At 43.8% G+C, this 14,423-nt stretch overlaps 1 protein-coding gene across 1 annotated transcript in view; it reads right to left on the reverse strand.

The window, feature by feature from the left end:
• The window catches only part of LOC109483582 (ubiquitin carboxyl-terminal hydrolase 24-like), a 37,641-nt gene that overhangs the window by 16,742 nt on the left and 6,476 nt on the right, over positions 1–14,423 (reverse strand). Inside the window, 15 exon segments of the mRNA XM_019786617.1 lie at positions 141–340; positions 686–944; positions 7,331–7,509; positions 7,863–7,961; positions 8,310–8,487; positions 9,016–9,128; positions 9,273–9,326; positions 9,831–9,971; positions 10,430–10,506; positions 10,613–10,670; positions 11,885–11,961; positions 11,964–12,107; positions 12,787–12,880; positions 13,251–13,386; positions 13,941–14,137. Coding sequence (XP_019642176.1) covers positions 141–340; positions 686–944; positions 7,331–7,509; positions 7,863–7,961; positions 8,310–8,487; positions 9,016–9,128; positions 9,273–9,326; positions 9,831–9,971; positions 10,430–10,506; positions 10,613–10,670; positions 11,885–11,961; positions 11,964–12,107; positions 12,787–12,880; positions 13,251–13,386; positions 13,941–14,137 — 2,006 coding nt within the window.

Here is a 14,423-nt window from a genome sequence, read left to right on the forward strand (position 1 = left end):
TCTACAGAACTTTTGAAATCCCGTGTGATAACCATTAGAACCCCGTGTGATACTGCTAGTTATCACATGGGCCAGAACACCTGTAAACAAAATTATCATGGCCCAAGTATAACATATTAAATAGACAACAGACACTGCACCTGGTCAGCTGCAGGCAGGTGTTGAGGCAGCCGCGGCGCGCCTGGATCACCATGTCAGCGTCCAGACCGTCCTTACTCAGCAGACAGAAGAGGAAGTCCAGCCCGCCGCCGCGCAGGAAGTTCTGGCAGAACTGCTGGACGTGCAGGATGGCGCTCAGACCCTCGTCTTCATCGACTGGCATTACATGGCCACTCAGCGCCTGTTCAACAACATGCCATTAACATTATTACAACGTCCAACTATCATCAACTATAATTATGGTGACTGTCGCTCCCAACATTTTCAGCCGGTATAACTGTCCTTCGGTGTAAAGCACCAGCTTCTCACACCATTCGAACATTAGACCAATCCTGATTGGACATGTCGAACAACTGACACTGATATGTTCTATTGACATGCTGATATGTCCTAATCTATTCCGAACACCTCTGTCAAAATAGCCTGGAATCCATCAGTGAACGATTGTCTCTGCTCCCCCGCTCTGCCTTTGAAGCATTCACGGATGGATTCCAGGCTATGGTCAAAATTCTCTGTGAAAATGTACCTGCAGGTTATAGACCAATCGGAGAGGAGAGATCTTGGGCGCCTTCTGTCCGATGAGCAGCTCCAGGGCGGCGGACAGCACCGCTCTGTTCTCCTCTTTCACCGGCTGTTCACTCAGGCTGTCCAGCGCTGACTGCACTGTCGGGTCGGTGGGCAGCAGCAGCAGCAGCTGGTACACACACTCCTGGATGCTGGCCCCCTCCAGCTCAGCTGTGTTGTACAGCAGGTCGTAGATGCCGGCCTGTCCTGACAGCACCATGCTGCGAAAGTGTCAAAGATAATAAAATAGTAGGTTTATATTCAATTACGTAGTTTACATGTATGTTAACACACTGTCATGCATTCCCAGCTCGGCTGTTGTACAGAAGGTCATAGATGCTAGCCTGTCCTGACAGCACCATGCTGCGAAAATGTCGAAGATACACAGTGATATACATGATGTACATGTATAATCATGGAATATATTGTGATTTACCGGTACAGTATATGGTAACACACACACACTCCTGGACGCTGGCCCCCTCCAGCTCAGCTGTGTTGTACAGCAGGTCGTACATGTTGATGCCATCCTGTCCTGACAGCACCATGCTGCGAAAGTGTCAAAGAACTGATACAGGTCTGTATTTGTCAACTAAATGACTATAAACTGGTGGACGTCCCAACTACTAAGTACCTAATACCAGCCCAGAAGAGAACAAGAAATAGCCATGCCTTCAAGTACCAGAGTTATCAACCAAGGATGAGAGGTGTTCAAGAATAATTATTCATTCTTTCCTAGAAATATCGCAGAGTGGAACTTGCTGTCACCAAGTACAGTATGGGCATTGTCAATAGATAGCTTTAAACAATATTCAAGGGTTAGGTGCTGCTGTGGCACGTGCCTGCAAAGCTGGTGTGTTATGCCGGCTATACAGATAAAATCAAATAAATTTTAAAAAATGCTTTTAATTCAAAATTAATGCTTTTACATTGAAAATAAACCCTCGCTGAACCATGACTGCGATAGATTCCGGCTTCCCGTTACTTTTGATTAACTCCTGACGTCATCAAGCTCCTGACTTCCAAGTCAGCGAGTGCATCACACATCTGACGAAGGTTGGCACGATTGACTAAAAATTTAGTAATACATGTATGGTGATCTCACTCTTTCTGTTGCATCAAAGGTCAAACTCTATAACTTTAAAAATTAAAGCTCGTTGAAATGAGAAAGTGGAATTCTAAACTTTAAAAAAGTGGAGGGTGTTAATATTATGTATTAATATATATCTTTGTTTTGGTAATATATTTTCATTTTTTAAAATATTGTTCTTCTGTTTGAAAAAAAGCACTTAGGCCATAATGACAATCATGATTTAAAAATATAGATTATTGCACACACTAATTTTCAATGAGTTCCATTAATTTTTTGCCGTTTGCAGAAAAATGATTTAATTTCTTCTACGAGAGCAAAATGTATCCGATCAGCAAAATGCAGACTGCAGGTGGGCATTTCTGAGACCCAAGGACTCCAATCCCATAATGCATGTGGCTCAGACTTAAGTATTTAATATAAGCTTGTATATTCAAGCAAACGTGTGTGTAGACATTATATCCAGAACATAAACATCTAAGGCTCAGTGTGCGTTGCAGCAGAAATCTGTGACCACCATGGCGCAAAACAAGGCACTGCTGTACTTCCTACTCCTGGTTTCCAATCAGCTACTGCTCGTGTCGGCGCCAGCTTTACGGTGCCCTGACAGCTGTCGCTCCCAAACCCCACATGTCTAAAAGAGTCATCTGTCGCTGTCCAGATAAAAACTGGGCTGGTTCCCCCTGCAGCTGGATTGGGTACGGAGGAATGTACAGCTTCCCCGCATGTCTCGACGCCATACCAACCGGCTTTGTCAAAGCCACAGTGTCGATCTTCATCAAGCATCTCCGGTCCTCTACCATTTTGGAGCGGTCTTTCCCCAACAGCCCAGAAGTATCCAGGATTTGGATCCAGGAGTCCAACGTGTCTACGATTCAGCCAGGGGCTTTCCAAGGTCTGCCACTGGTGAAAGTCCTTAACCTCTACGACAACCGTATCTCCAGTCTTGGTATGTTGACAAAATGCGTATTTTGGGCTCCTGATATTTGTTTTGTTACACAAGTGTTGTGTATAATATTACAATTATTATGAATCCTAAATGACATCACTACATCACTGAATCAGATGTCTGATTTAGAAACATCAGATTATAACCTACATGTAAAATGACTGATACAATGATCTATAATGTATTGTTATTAGGCCCCTTCCCCACTAGGATAAATTTGTACTGGATCGAGCCGAATAGATTAGCTAACTAAAGCTAACAATCTGCCACCAATATCTGGCTCAGCTACAATCCACCTGGCTAGGAGGATCGTACAAAATGTGGGAATGTTCCCACTGGGGTAAAGTTGACCAGATTGATACATATAATACATATTAGGCAGATACAAAAAGGAATAAAATAATTATAAACAATGTACGTCTGTACATGTACCAGTCCTTTGTATAATTACCAGTCGTGAGATTAGTAGTATACATAATAATAACTTAATCTTGATAATCACCATGCTACAAAAAATCCCTGCAAACTTACAATATTCTGTTTTGTTTATCTCCAGAACCCGATACCTTCCTTGGGCTTGAGAGGGTAACAAACCTGTACCTTCATAGGAACGCCATTTCCGTCATATCCCAGCATGCATTCCGCGGCCTGCCTCTCCTGACCCACTTGAAGTTGGACGAGAATCTTCTGCGTTCCGTGCCCGTCGACGCACTCCTGCCGCTTACGGCACTGAAGTTTGCAAGCCTCCAAACAAACCATATCACCACGATCGACAGCCAAGTCCTGCGTCTGAGCCACAACCAGGCCCTGCAGCTTTTCCTCGCAAAAAACAAGCTGAAATGTGACGCGAATCTCACCTGGTTCATCTGTCATCTGCCAGAGTTGGATCACATCTACGCCCGTGACTTCCTGAAGTGTGCGTCGCCTGCCAACCTGAGCGGAATTCTGCTTGCCACCGTGAGGAAGGACATCAGATCGGGGAGATGTGACAAAACGCCCACCACAACAGGTCCGCATACCCACCATACCAGTCATCTGTACAATGACACCATTCCCACAGAAATGCCATACACAAACGCCACAACCGAGTACCAGGCCACAACCGTAGCTGACATTGTCACTCATCCAAGTTTCAGCCCAATCCTCACCGAGGAAGATAACAGTTACCACGTCAATGCCATCATCCTGGCTGTTGCTGTGCCCCTCCTCATGGTGTTGGCATGGGTGGTTGTCGTCTGCCTGTACGAACGCTGTCATGGCACAGGTCTGGCCCCTCGCAACGCCCCTGCTGAACCAGATGGAAACTCCGCCCCTTCGGACAGAGACTCAGTCACAGGCGGACGACCGAGTCCTGTTGAGGACCAGACATCAGAGGGTAACGATGACATTGAGCCGTACGCTGTGTCATACATGGATGTGTCGGGGAAGGGGAAAAACGGCAAGCTTGCGCCGTACGCAACAACTTCCTTTGCTAACATCAAGCCAAAAGAACCAGACAACGATGACATCCAGCCAATTGAAGACAACGATGACATTGAGCCGTACGCTGTGTCATACATGGATGTGTCTGGGAAAGGGAAAAACGGCAAGCTTGCGCTGTACGCAACAACTTCCTTTGCTAACATCAAGCCAAAGGAACCAGACAATGATGACATCCAGCCAACGGAACCAGACACCAATGACATTGAGCCGTACGCTGTGTCATACATGGATGTGTCTGGGAAAGGGAAAAACGGCAAGCTTGCACCGTATACAACGACCCTCATTAATGAAGACCAAGGGCCTCAGCTTCAGCCATATTCCGTGACCCACGATGAAGACCCAGGCCCACAGCTTCAGCCATACGCAGTGACCCACGAAGAAGACCCAGGGCCACAGCTTCAGCCGTATTCTGTGACCCACGATGGAGACCCAGGGCCACAGCTTCAGCCATATGCAGTGACCCATGATGAAGACCCAGGGCTGCAACTGACAACAAACGCCACACATCCAGTCACTCAACCAAGGGGCCAGCCACTGCCACGAGGCCATACACTAGCAGGCTACATGTCACTGACAAATGTCACTAACCAACGGACAACTAACAACACTCATCCAGTCACCCAACCAAGGGGCCAGTCACTGCCACGAGGCCATACACTAGCAGGTTACACGTCACTGACAAACGTCACTAACCAACAAGCAGCAAACGTCACCCAACCAAGGGGCCAGCCACTGCCACGAGGCCATACACTAGCAGGTTATATGTCACTGACAAATACCACTAACCAACGGCCAACAAATGTCACACAACCATCCACCCAACCAGGGGGCCAGTCACTGCCAACAGAGGCCAACATCAAGCCAAACTACGAGAGAGGCTGTCCGTCATCAAGAGACGATAGAGGTCCTTATGGACTGGATGAGGGGAAGGAGGTCCCAAGTGTCAGTGGAACACTGTACAGGAGTGGCTCACAGCATACTGGTGCAGAGGACAGCACATCTCACAGGCTGTACAACACAGCTCATGGACAGAATGAGAGCAAGAACAGCACATCTCATAGGCTGTACAACACAGCTCATGGACAGAATGAGAGTGAGAACAGCACATCTCACAGGCTGTACAACACATGTACAGCTCACGGACAGAATGAGAGTGAGACCAGCACATCTCACAGGCTGTACAACACATGTACAGCTCACGGACAGAATGAGAGCGAGAACAGCACATCTCACAGGCTGTACAACACATGTACAGCTCACGGACAGAATGAGAGCGAGAACAGCACATCTCACAGGCTGTACAACACATGTACAGCTCACGGACAGAATGAGAGCGAGAACAGCACATCTCACAGGCTGTACAACACAGCTCACGGACAGAATGAGAGTGAGAACAGCACATCTCACAGGCTGTACAACACAGCTCACGGACAGAATGAGAGTGAGAACAGCACATCTCTGTATAGTGGATCATCCTTAGACCCTTAGCTGCCTAGAGATGTATTGTCATCTTATTTCATTGGCATTTTAGAAATCTATTATAGTATTTTTAATTGTGGCATCATCATTTTATTAAAAATTTGCATGTGCTATGTTTGCCTATGGTGTGCCTATGGCTGCGAGGTGCAACATACTCTAGTGTGTAACAACAGGATTGTTTTTTCACTTGTGCTTGACTGAGAAATTAACCATTGGAAGTTACAATTTCTTCATCAATTCAGAATCAGATTCAGGAAGTTTGTCAGACTATTGACTTAAGTTAGTTAAATGAAACAAACTGTAAAATGGATGTACCATTAAATACAAGTTAAAATAATTTCTGCTTTAGAAGTCTGAACAGACCCCACAAGCATATACCACTTCCAAACTGCATCGTTTTGATCCAAGCCCTAGGCCCTTGATGAAAAAGTGCCAGAGGAATTCTTTCTCCATCTTGCTTTTATCTAAAATGAGTCTCATACAGGCAAGACGGAGAAATAATCCCTTTGGCATTTTTCATCAAAACATGTATGCCATGTATTCCCCTGAAGCACTGAGAGCTTGGATCAAAGAGATGCCGTTTGAAAGCAGTGTGATTAATTTCTGAGTGTTTCTGGCTGTTTCACTGGAAGTGTTGAATATTAAAAGCTTACCGGTAACCCAAAATTAATGCACGCTCAACAGACAGCTAATGATTGTACCCAGAAGTAGTTTTGAGATTTATCAATCTTGGTGTATTTTTTCCCTATAGTATATGAAAATATTTATTACATGGTTCACGATACAAAAAGTATAAGTTGCATGCCCAAGGAGTACAAATTGAATGTATTATGCAACTCATCAAGGTTGTTGTGTCTTGTACTTAGAAAAGTGACAATAATAATGATGAGTATTGAAAATGTCTGTGTATTAAGTAAAATGTACAAAAATGTTGAACAACTGAGTTATATGAGATTCTTTATTCATGTTTCAACAACAACTAACAACTTATTACATTGTATTTGTACTGATTATAATAATTATAATGACAACACTTTCAGGGCTCGAAACACTTTTTTCTGAATACCTGAACTGGTGCAGTGTGTAGAGTAGCAAAGGAGTCCCACTCAACTGTCATACCTTCAATATTGTGAATATTAATATTGGTTATATGAATAAAGAAGTGGAAACTGGAAAGATAACATTTGTTTTCCTTCACCTGCTGGTCTGGCCCAACAAAATGCTAGACACTGTTTATCCTTACTTACAACATGTAAATAAATTCACATGACTGTATATGGTAAGCAGCCTCTCCAACTTTCTGCTACATAAAGTAATCAAACACCACATGGTATCTGCATCTGTATTAGTATAGCCAGTATAACTGCCCTTCGGCGTAAAACACCAGCTACAGCACCAGTTACCATGGTGACAGCTGTCTGTTCCAGGTCATTGACTTTATTTGTTTGGAACAGAAGAAAAAGAAGAAACCAAGCAAAAACAACATACACACATGCACACACACACACACACACATAATTATAAAACGTAAAATTATAAAGGTAAAATTAACCTTCTGCAAAGGTAAAATTAACCTTCTACGAAGGTAAACATAAGAAAGAACAAACCTTGGTAGTTGTTTCTCCTGGTCGCTGGTGTAGTGAGGGGAGCTGACCATGGCCTGTTTGCCCCTTGACCTCCAGCTGTCCAGTGCGGGGGTTCCGCAGGGCAGCATCTTCACAGACAAGGTCATGCCGTCCTCAAAACTCAGCTGGTGCAGCAACTTCTGGTCCTTACCCCACAGCAGCTAGAAACCAACCAGAACTCAGAGATTTCAGGGAACCTTTTATTTAATTTGTGACCTTCAAATTACCCGCATTTCCTGTATCTGACCTTTTTGATTCTGTCAATCTATCAATCTTCCCCCTACTAACACACAAACCCATAGCTCAGCCACCCAAAACATTATGTCCGCACCTGGAAGTAAAACGCTGTTAGTAAGTTTACGTAGTATTTGTCTCACAAGACGGTGTGGGTGATTTTGCATGGCTGGAAGTGTTAAATAATCAATGTACACATAGAAGTACATTGATTACAGATTCTGAAGTACATGTACAATTTGTTGATTTGTTTATTTGTACAATGTACATTTCCACTCACCGTCCTATCATTAACAGCGATCTGTACATAATCTGGCGGGTGGTTGACCTCCACCGCAATCTTATGTCGTACACTTCCTAACCTCTCGTTGCTGTGCCCCTGAAAAGGAGAAAAATTGCAGCTGTTGTTGTCTGTCTAGTTCATATCCTAAAGTTTCACCACAGGCAATTCCGAGAAAAATTAATCCTTGTCCTGCTGGCATTTTTTACGTCAATATTTTTCAATAATTTCATGTCTTGATCAGGTTTATATATATATATACACCTGACTTTTTTTGCCCTGTGGTGGTATAGTTATTTCCGCATTTGTTGCGTTTTGCTGCGGTGTGATGCTTCAATCTTACCTAAATATACAGGGTGCTATATGGATGGTACTGTATGTGCAACCAAACACCTGTTGGGCACCGCAGGACTAAGGTTTAACATGTACAAGGATCCATTTTTGTACCTTGATGTCGAATATTCTGTTGCTGGTTTCACAGGAGACGTGAAGAGACAGCGGCTGGCCGCGGAACGCTGCGCCATGTGAGAGAACAGTCCGGCTCACGCACTGCTGATCCTCCACTGTGCTGATGTACCGATGCACGATCAGCAGAATACGCTCCACAGCACGCAACTGTACTGTCCTGGGGAGACAAACAACATTTAACTTAATTCTAACACAATCAGGGTTCTCCCCAAGCAAGAAAGCACAGGTGCTCTCCCTCTCCCCCAAATCCTAGCACCTCTCCCAAAATGTTCAAATTTAGAGTTTTCTCTAAGTATTGAATTTCTATAAAACTGTGCTGATTTTTCATCAACCGATCACCTCTCCCATCTGAACTTCTTGGGAGACCCCTTCAGTAACCTGATTTATATACAGTAACTACTTTTGAGGACTGGTGATGCATGATGTAAAAATGACTAATAGTAATAAATGACTGTACCAACTACTTTGTAGTACTTTTAATACCTGCTCAGAAAAGAATTATTAAGAAATAGCAGACTGCTGTATTTATTACCTCTACAATCAAAGTACTACACCTGGGTGGAGAGTGGAAACTTTTTTTGGCCAAAAATGCCAGGACTCAAACCCATGACCTCTTGATCTTGTGTCCGCTAGCCTAGCTTCTTGGCCATACAGCACCACAAAAACACTGTAGACAAAGTCCTACCTGGCCATAATTGGGTCAGACGCCATCTGTGGAACAGTGTTCGCTGTCAATGCTGTTGTAGCAGACGTCACCGCTTTAGCGATGGCAGACTCTCCCAGAGCTGACTGTGCTGCCTGTTTCGGAGGAAAAATAAAGTAACCTTTGATTACAGCGAAATACATTAATAACAAAATCTTAATGGGACAAAATAGAAAGAAGCAATATACAATATCATGGTTAACTGGTGATTGTGTTTAAGAGCAAAATTTATAACTTACCAGTAGTCTTTTCTGGCATTCTTCAAAGAACTTCTTATGGACAGTTAAGGGTTCCTGACACAAGGACACAAACAGTTGCTTGTGATGAGTAAAAAGCAACACTTACAATAGTAATTACTAAAGTAATTAGTAGCAATTTACTTTTAAATCTACCCAGTTGCTTTAGTAACAATACCCTTGTGTATTTTAATATACCTGGATGTCTAACCTTCATTAGCCTCAATTCCAATGAGGGACAAGAAACAAAGTGATACAAATTCTGAACTCTGATCCTGTGCTACCCAAAACAATACTTTCTTCCCCCGAAGTGGGGTCATGTGGCGCAATGGCAGAGTACTCAACTCGGAACCAAGAGGTCCCAGGTTTGAGTCCTGACCAATCTTGTGCCCTTGGGAAAGCCACTTTACACGACTTTCCTCACTTAACTCAATTGAAAATGAGTACATGTATTGTCCTGTCCTGTATTTGTTTCCATGTGTGGGACACGTGTATAATTACATTGTTACAATTTCCTAGAAATCAAATCAAATCAAAACCAGGCTCCTGCCATATCCAGACCTTTTTGAGCTTGGGAGCGAGGTTTGTGTAGGAGTATCTGATGAGCATACTGATGGCCAGGTCTGCCACCTCATCCTGCACACTCTCCAGCCCAACCCTCCACACATAGTCCAGCCCCAGGAGATCCGACTTCTCCACTTGCTACAGAATGTACAACACAAACAGGCTGAGTGGGGTATTTCAGGAATAAACAAAGACTCAAACAAAATTGAACAGACAAACAACAGGAGACACAAACAGGCTGAGTAGAGTTGATGATAGTAAAACTAGAAATATCTTTGACAATGTGTCTTTCTCTTTGGTAAAAGTCATTATGAAGCAAGTTTAACTGTAATTTCCAACACAAGAAATTCGACTTATCCAGATTTTTGACACAGAAGAGGTGAATTGTTCATTCCTTGACAAAGACTGGAGTTATACAGTTATACAGTTGTAAATTTGTGTAAGTCTAATTTCTTGTGTTGGAAATCACTTGCTTCATAAATTATCTGGCCTCACACACTCTCACAAGTAAGCAGAGACTTCTGTACTATGATGAAGTTTTGGGCCAAACCTGCAGTTTTCATGATCAAATTACATTCATGAAAAAAAAAACGTACCAGGATGGAAACAAGTTTTCTCAGCCCATGTTGCTCTTCATTCACACTTTCAAAAAAGGACTGGAAACACTGGAAGCCTGGAATACATAAAACAACATACATCAAGACAAAAGCAAAGTCAAGCTATTATTGCATATAATACAGAAATTTTCAAAGAACAGAAAGAAACAACTGGATATTCACCTGTGGTGGTCAGCTGAGTAGGAGGTACTTTGAACAATCTCTCCTTCAATAAGTTCATCTGTGTACAAAAGATCATACGAAAAAACACATACTTTAGGAACACTTAAGACTGTATAATGGCTTAGCCAGGGCTGCCCAACTACAGTAGCCTGTGGCTATTGGAAAGGGCTAGCCCTGCTGACAATGATTACAATGGAGGAATCTATATTATTCTAAACCACATGTAGGTACATACTATTAGATGCATTGTATAAAATGCACTAAGACATAGTAGTGTCTGTGATGGAATCTAAGTGGAAAGGTCAGGGCCAGTGCACACACATGTTAAGTACAGGTGTATAACTATAACCCACCTATTGTTCTGGCTAATGTTGGAGTATGTTTTAATGATACAGTACCTGAGGTTCTGGCTCGAGGTCGTTGAGCCTCCCCTGCAGCCATCTCCGGCAGAGCTCCCTCTCCTCCTGGCTGTTCAGATACAGGTACAGACCTGTCCTGAACCCCTGTACCCATACCTGTACCTGATGTTACATTTAACTACGCAGCCTACCCACCTGAGGTTCCGGCTCGAGGTCTTTAAGCCTCCCCTGCAGCCATCTCCGGCAGAGCTCCCTCTCCTCCTGGCTGTTCAGATACAGGTACAGACCTGTCCTGAACCCCTGTACCCATGCCTGTACCTGATGTTACGTACAGGTATGCAATCCTTAGGAACCCACCTGTGGCTCTGTCTAATATTGGAGTAGATACGGTACCTGTGGTCCAAGCTAATATTAGAATACTGTACAATACATGTAGATATACATGTACATTGTATACAGTACCTGTGGTTCAGGCTAATATTAGAGCAGATAAACTTCTACTGTACCTGCATCTACATGTAAACCTCTGCACCAATATACATGTACCTGTCCCTGATGTTACATTTAAGTATGCAGCCTTACCCACCTGAGGTTCCAGCTCGAGGTCGTTCAGCCTCCCCTGCAGCCATCTCCAGCAGAGCTCCCTCTCCTCCTGGCTGTTCAGATACAGGTACAGACCTGTCCTGAACCCCTGTACCCATACCTGTACCTGTTACGTACAGGTCTGCAGTCCTTAATATCATTAGTAACTCACCTGAGGTTCCGGCTCAAGGTCGTTCAGCCTGCCCTGCAGCCACCTCCAGCAGAGCTCCCTCTCCTCCTGGCTGTACAGACCTGTCCTGAACCCCTGTACCCATACCTGTACCTGGTGTTACGTACAGGTATGCAGTCCTTAATATCATTAGTAACTCACCTGAGGTTCCGGCTCGAGGTCGTTAAGCCTCCCCTGCAGCCATCTCCAGCAGAGCTCCCTCTCCTCTTGGCTGGCGGTGGGCCGGACACCAGACAGTCCCACAGGTCACGCAGACGGTGCCACGGCAGGAACAGTTCCCCGTCCTCCAGTACTACTCCAATCATGCTCAGGTGGGTCTGGACACACTCATCTAGACCGAACTTACTGTCAACCAGGGCAGGGGCTGTGGGCAAGATTGTTTAGTGTTATTTGCACACAAAATAATCATTGTACAATATCATATATTAGGGCAGGAACAGTTCCCCGTCCTCCAGTACTACTCCAATCATGCTGAGGTGGGTCTGGACCCACTCATCTAGACCAAACTTACTGTCAACCAGGGCAGGGGCTGTGGGCAAGATTGTTTAGTGTTATTTGCACACAAAATAATCATTGTACAATATATTAGGGCAGGAACAGTTCCCCGTCCTCCAGCACAACTCCAATCATGCTCAGGTGGGTTTGCACACACTCGTCCAGGCCAAACTTACGGTCCACTAGTGCAGGCACCGTGGGCAAGCAGAGTGTTTCAACAACAAATCATTCAAAATTGTGAAACAAATTTGCAAGGGAAACCAGAAACCTTTATGGAGGGTTTCTATGAGGGTTTATTGAGGGTTGCACCAATGGGGATTAATTATTTGACAATGACTGTGCTTATGATAATCAGATTTTTGTTTCCTATTAGCTATATGTCATTTTTTTTAGTAGACATGGTTGCCAAGCTCAGTGACTGACACTGATTTGCAGTGGGGAACTGTGACGTCTTGAATAAACAAAACAATGCCAATCACTGAGCTGGGCAACCTTGGGTAAAAATGACAGGCATTAATATGAATAAGTCTTGAGTACAGAACCCTCACCCTGCATGTTGTCAGCTGAGCTCTTGGCTGTCTTGTGGATGGTGATCAGACTGGTTATCAACACCTTCACCAAGTCCTGGGTCCGATTCATGTCCTAGAGCACATAACAAACCAACATTAGAAAGGCTACATTTGCAAAGCACATGGCATAACATTTACTTCCAAATGCATAGTCTAGCCTAACAAACTACTGAGTGTCATGTTTAAGGTTGTATTTTGTATTTAAGGATGACATCCCACCTATACAGTAGTTTTTAAATCTTGTGTTGGAAAAGATATCGTCTGCCACAGGCAAAATTTTGATGGGACGTTGACCAAACATCCAGCAGAAACTGTGGAAAATCTGGGTTTCACACAGACACATTCTGCCAACATGCTTCCTAAGCTGGCCAATAGAGAATGCTTACCAGGCTGTTGTTTCAATGATTATGGGGTAACTAATCGTATCCTGACTTTAGGCTGACCTGTATAAAGCTGCGCATGAGTTTCTGTGGCATGTTGTTGAGCATGTTACGGAGGATGTTCATGATGTGTTGTAAGGCCGGCACCACAAACCTTGCACTCTTTACCTCATGTACACACTGCAGAACCCACTCTTTCCTGCAGGAAGGGGGAACAATGTCAGAAAAGCAACACAGGCTTACATGTACAACAATTATTATAATTGTTTCACTTGAAGTTGTACAACCATGAAGTTTAATGGTTCATGCAACATCTTTTTTGCTTATCAGAAACATTTCAAGTTTTGTCAGCACCAATGTTAATATCATTTTTTGGACAATCAAGGGCTTGAAATACTTTTACATGCACCAAACAAATTTTACCTGCATCAGAAACCATTGCCATTATTTCTTTTATACTATGTCTTCCTACTTAGCACATGGACTAGTACAGGTTAGGTGCAGGTAGACATCAGAAATACCTGCACAGCTCCAAGGTGCATATCTGTCTCTCTCTTTCTTTCCAGTTTAACGTCTGTTGTTCCCCATGTTCCAAGGGTTAGACGTGTTTGCACACTGATGCTGGGGCACATGAACAAAGTATTTCAAACCCTGCAATCCTTACCTGGTAGCAGTAGTTATCTGTGATGTGTTGAACAGTATGGTAGAGTGCTGGTTGAGAGCCTGGTGCAGTAGTGGGTACTGTGTACTTACCTGGTAGCAGTAGTTATCTGTGATGTGTTGAACAGTATAGTAGAGTGCTGGTTGAGAGCCTGGTGCAGCAGGGGCCGGGGCAGGGCGGGAAGATGTGCCATGTCCCACAGCATGGACAGCACGTGGTGGATGATGCCAGACTGCTGCGTACTGCAGGCCAGCTGACCCATCAGCTGCAGCAACAGCTCCTGGGTCGCCTGGGGACAAGGAAGGGTCCTTTAATTTCAAAATTTGGTTTAGAGATTTTGTACTACAATGTCATGTATCTCTCATTGGTTACTGATAATGATGGTGTCAGTATAAATAAATAAATAGACAAAAGTGTACACTTATCTCTCATTAGTTACTAATGGAATCAATACTTGCCATTGGTTATTGATGGCATTTCTTGTGATAGTCTCCTTGTCTCTATTTGGTTACTGATACTGATAGTATCATTAGATAGAGGAAGTCTACTTGTCTGTCATTGGTAATTGATAATGA

This window comes from Branchiostoma belcheri, unplaced genomic scaffold (genome assembly GCF_001625305.1).
Source record: "Branchiostoma belcheri isolate BF01 breed outbred unplaced genomic scaffold, Haploidv18h27 scaffold65, whole genome shotgun sequence".
NCBI classification, from domain to species: domain Eukaryota; kingdom Metazoa; phylum Chordata; class Leptocardii; order Amphioxiformes; family Branchiostomatidae; genus Branchiostoma; species Branchiostoma belcheri.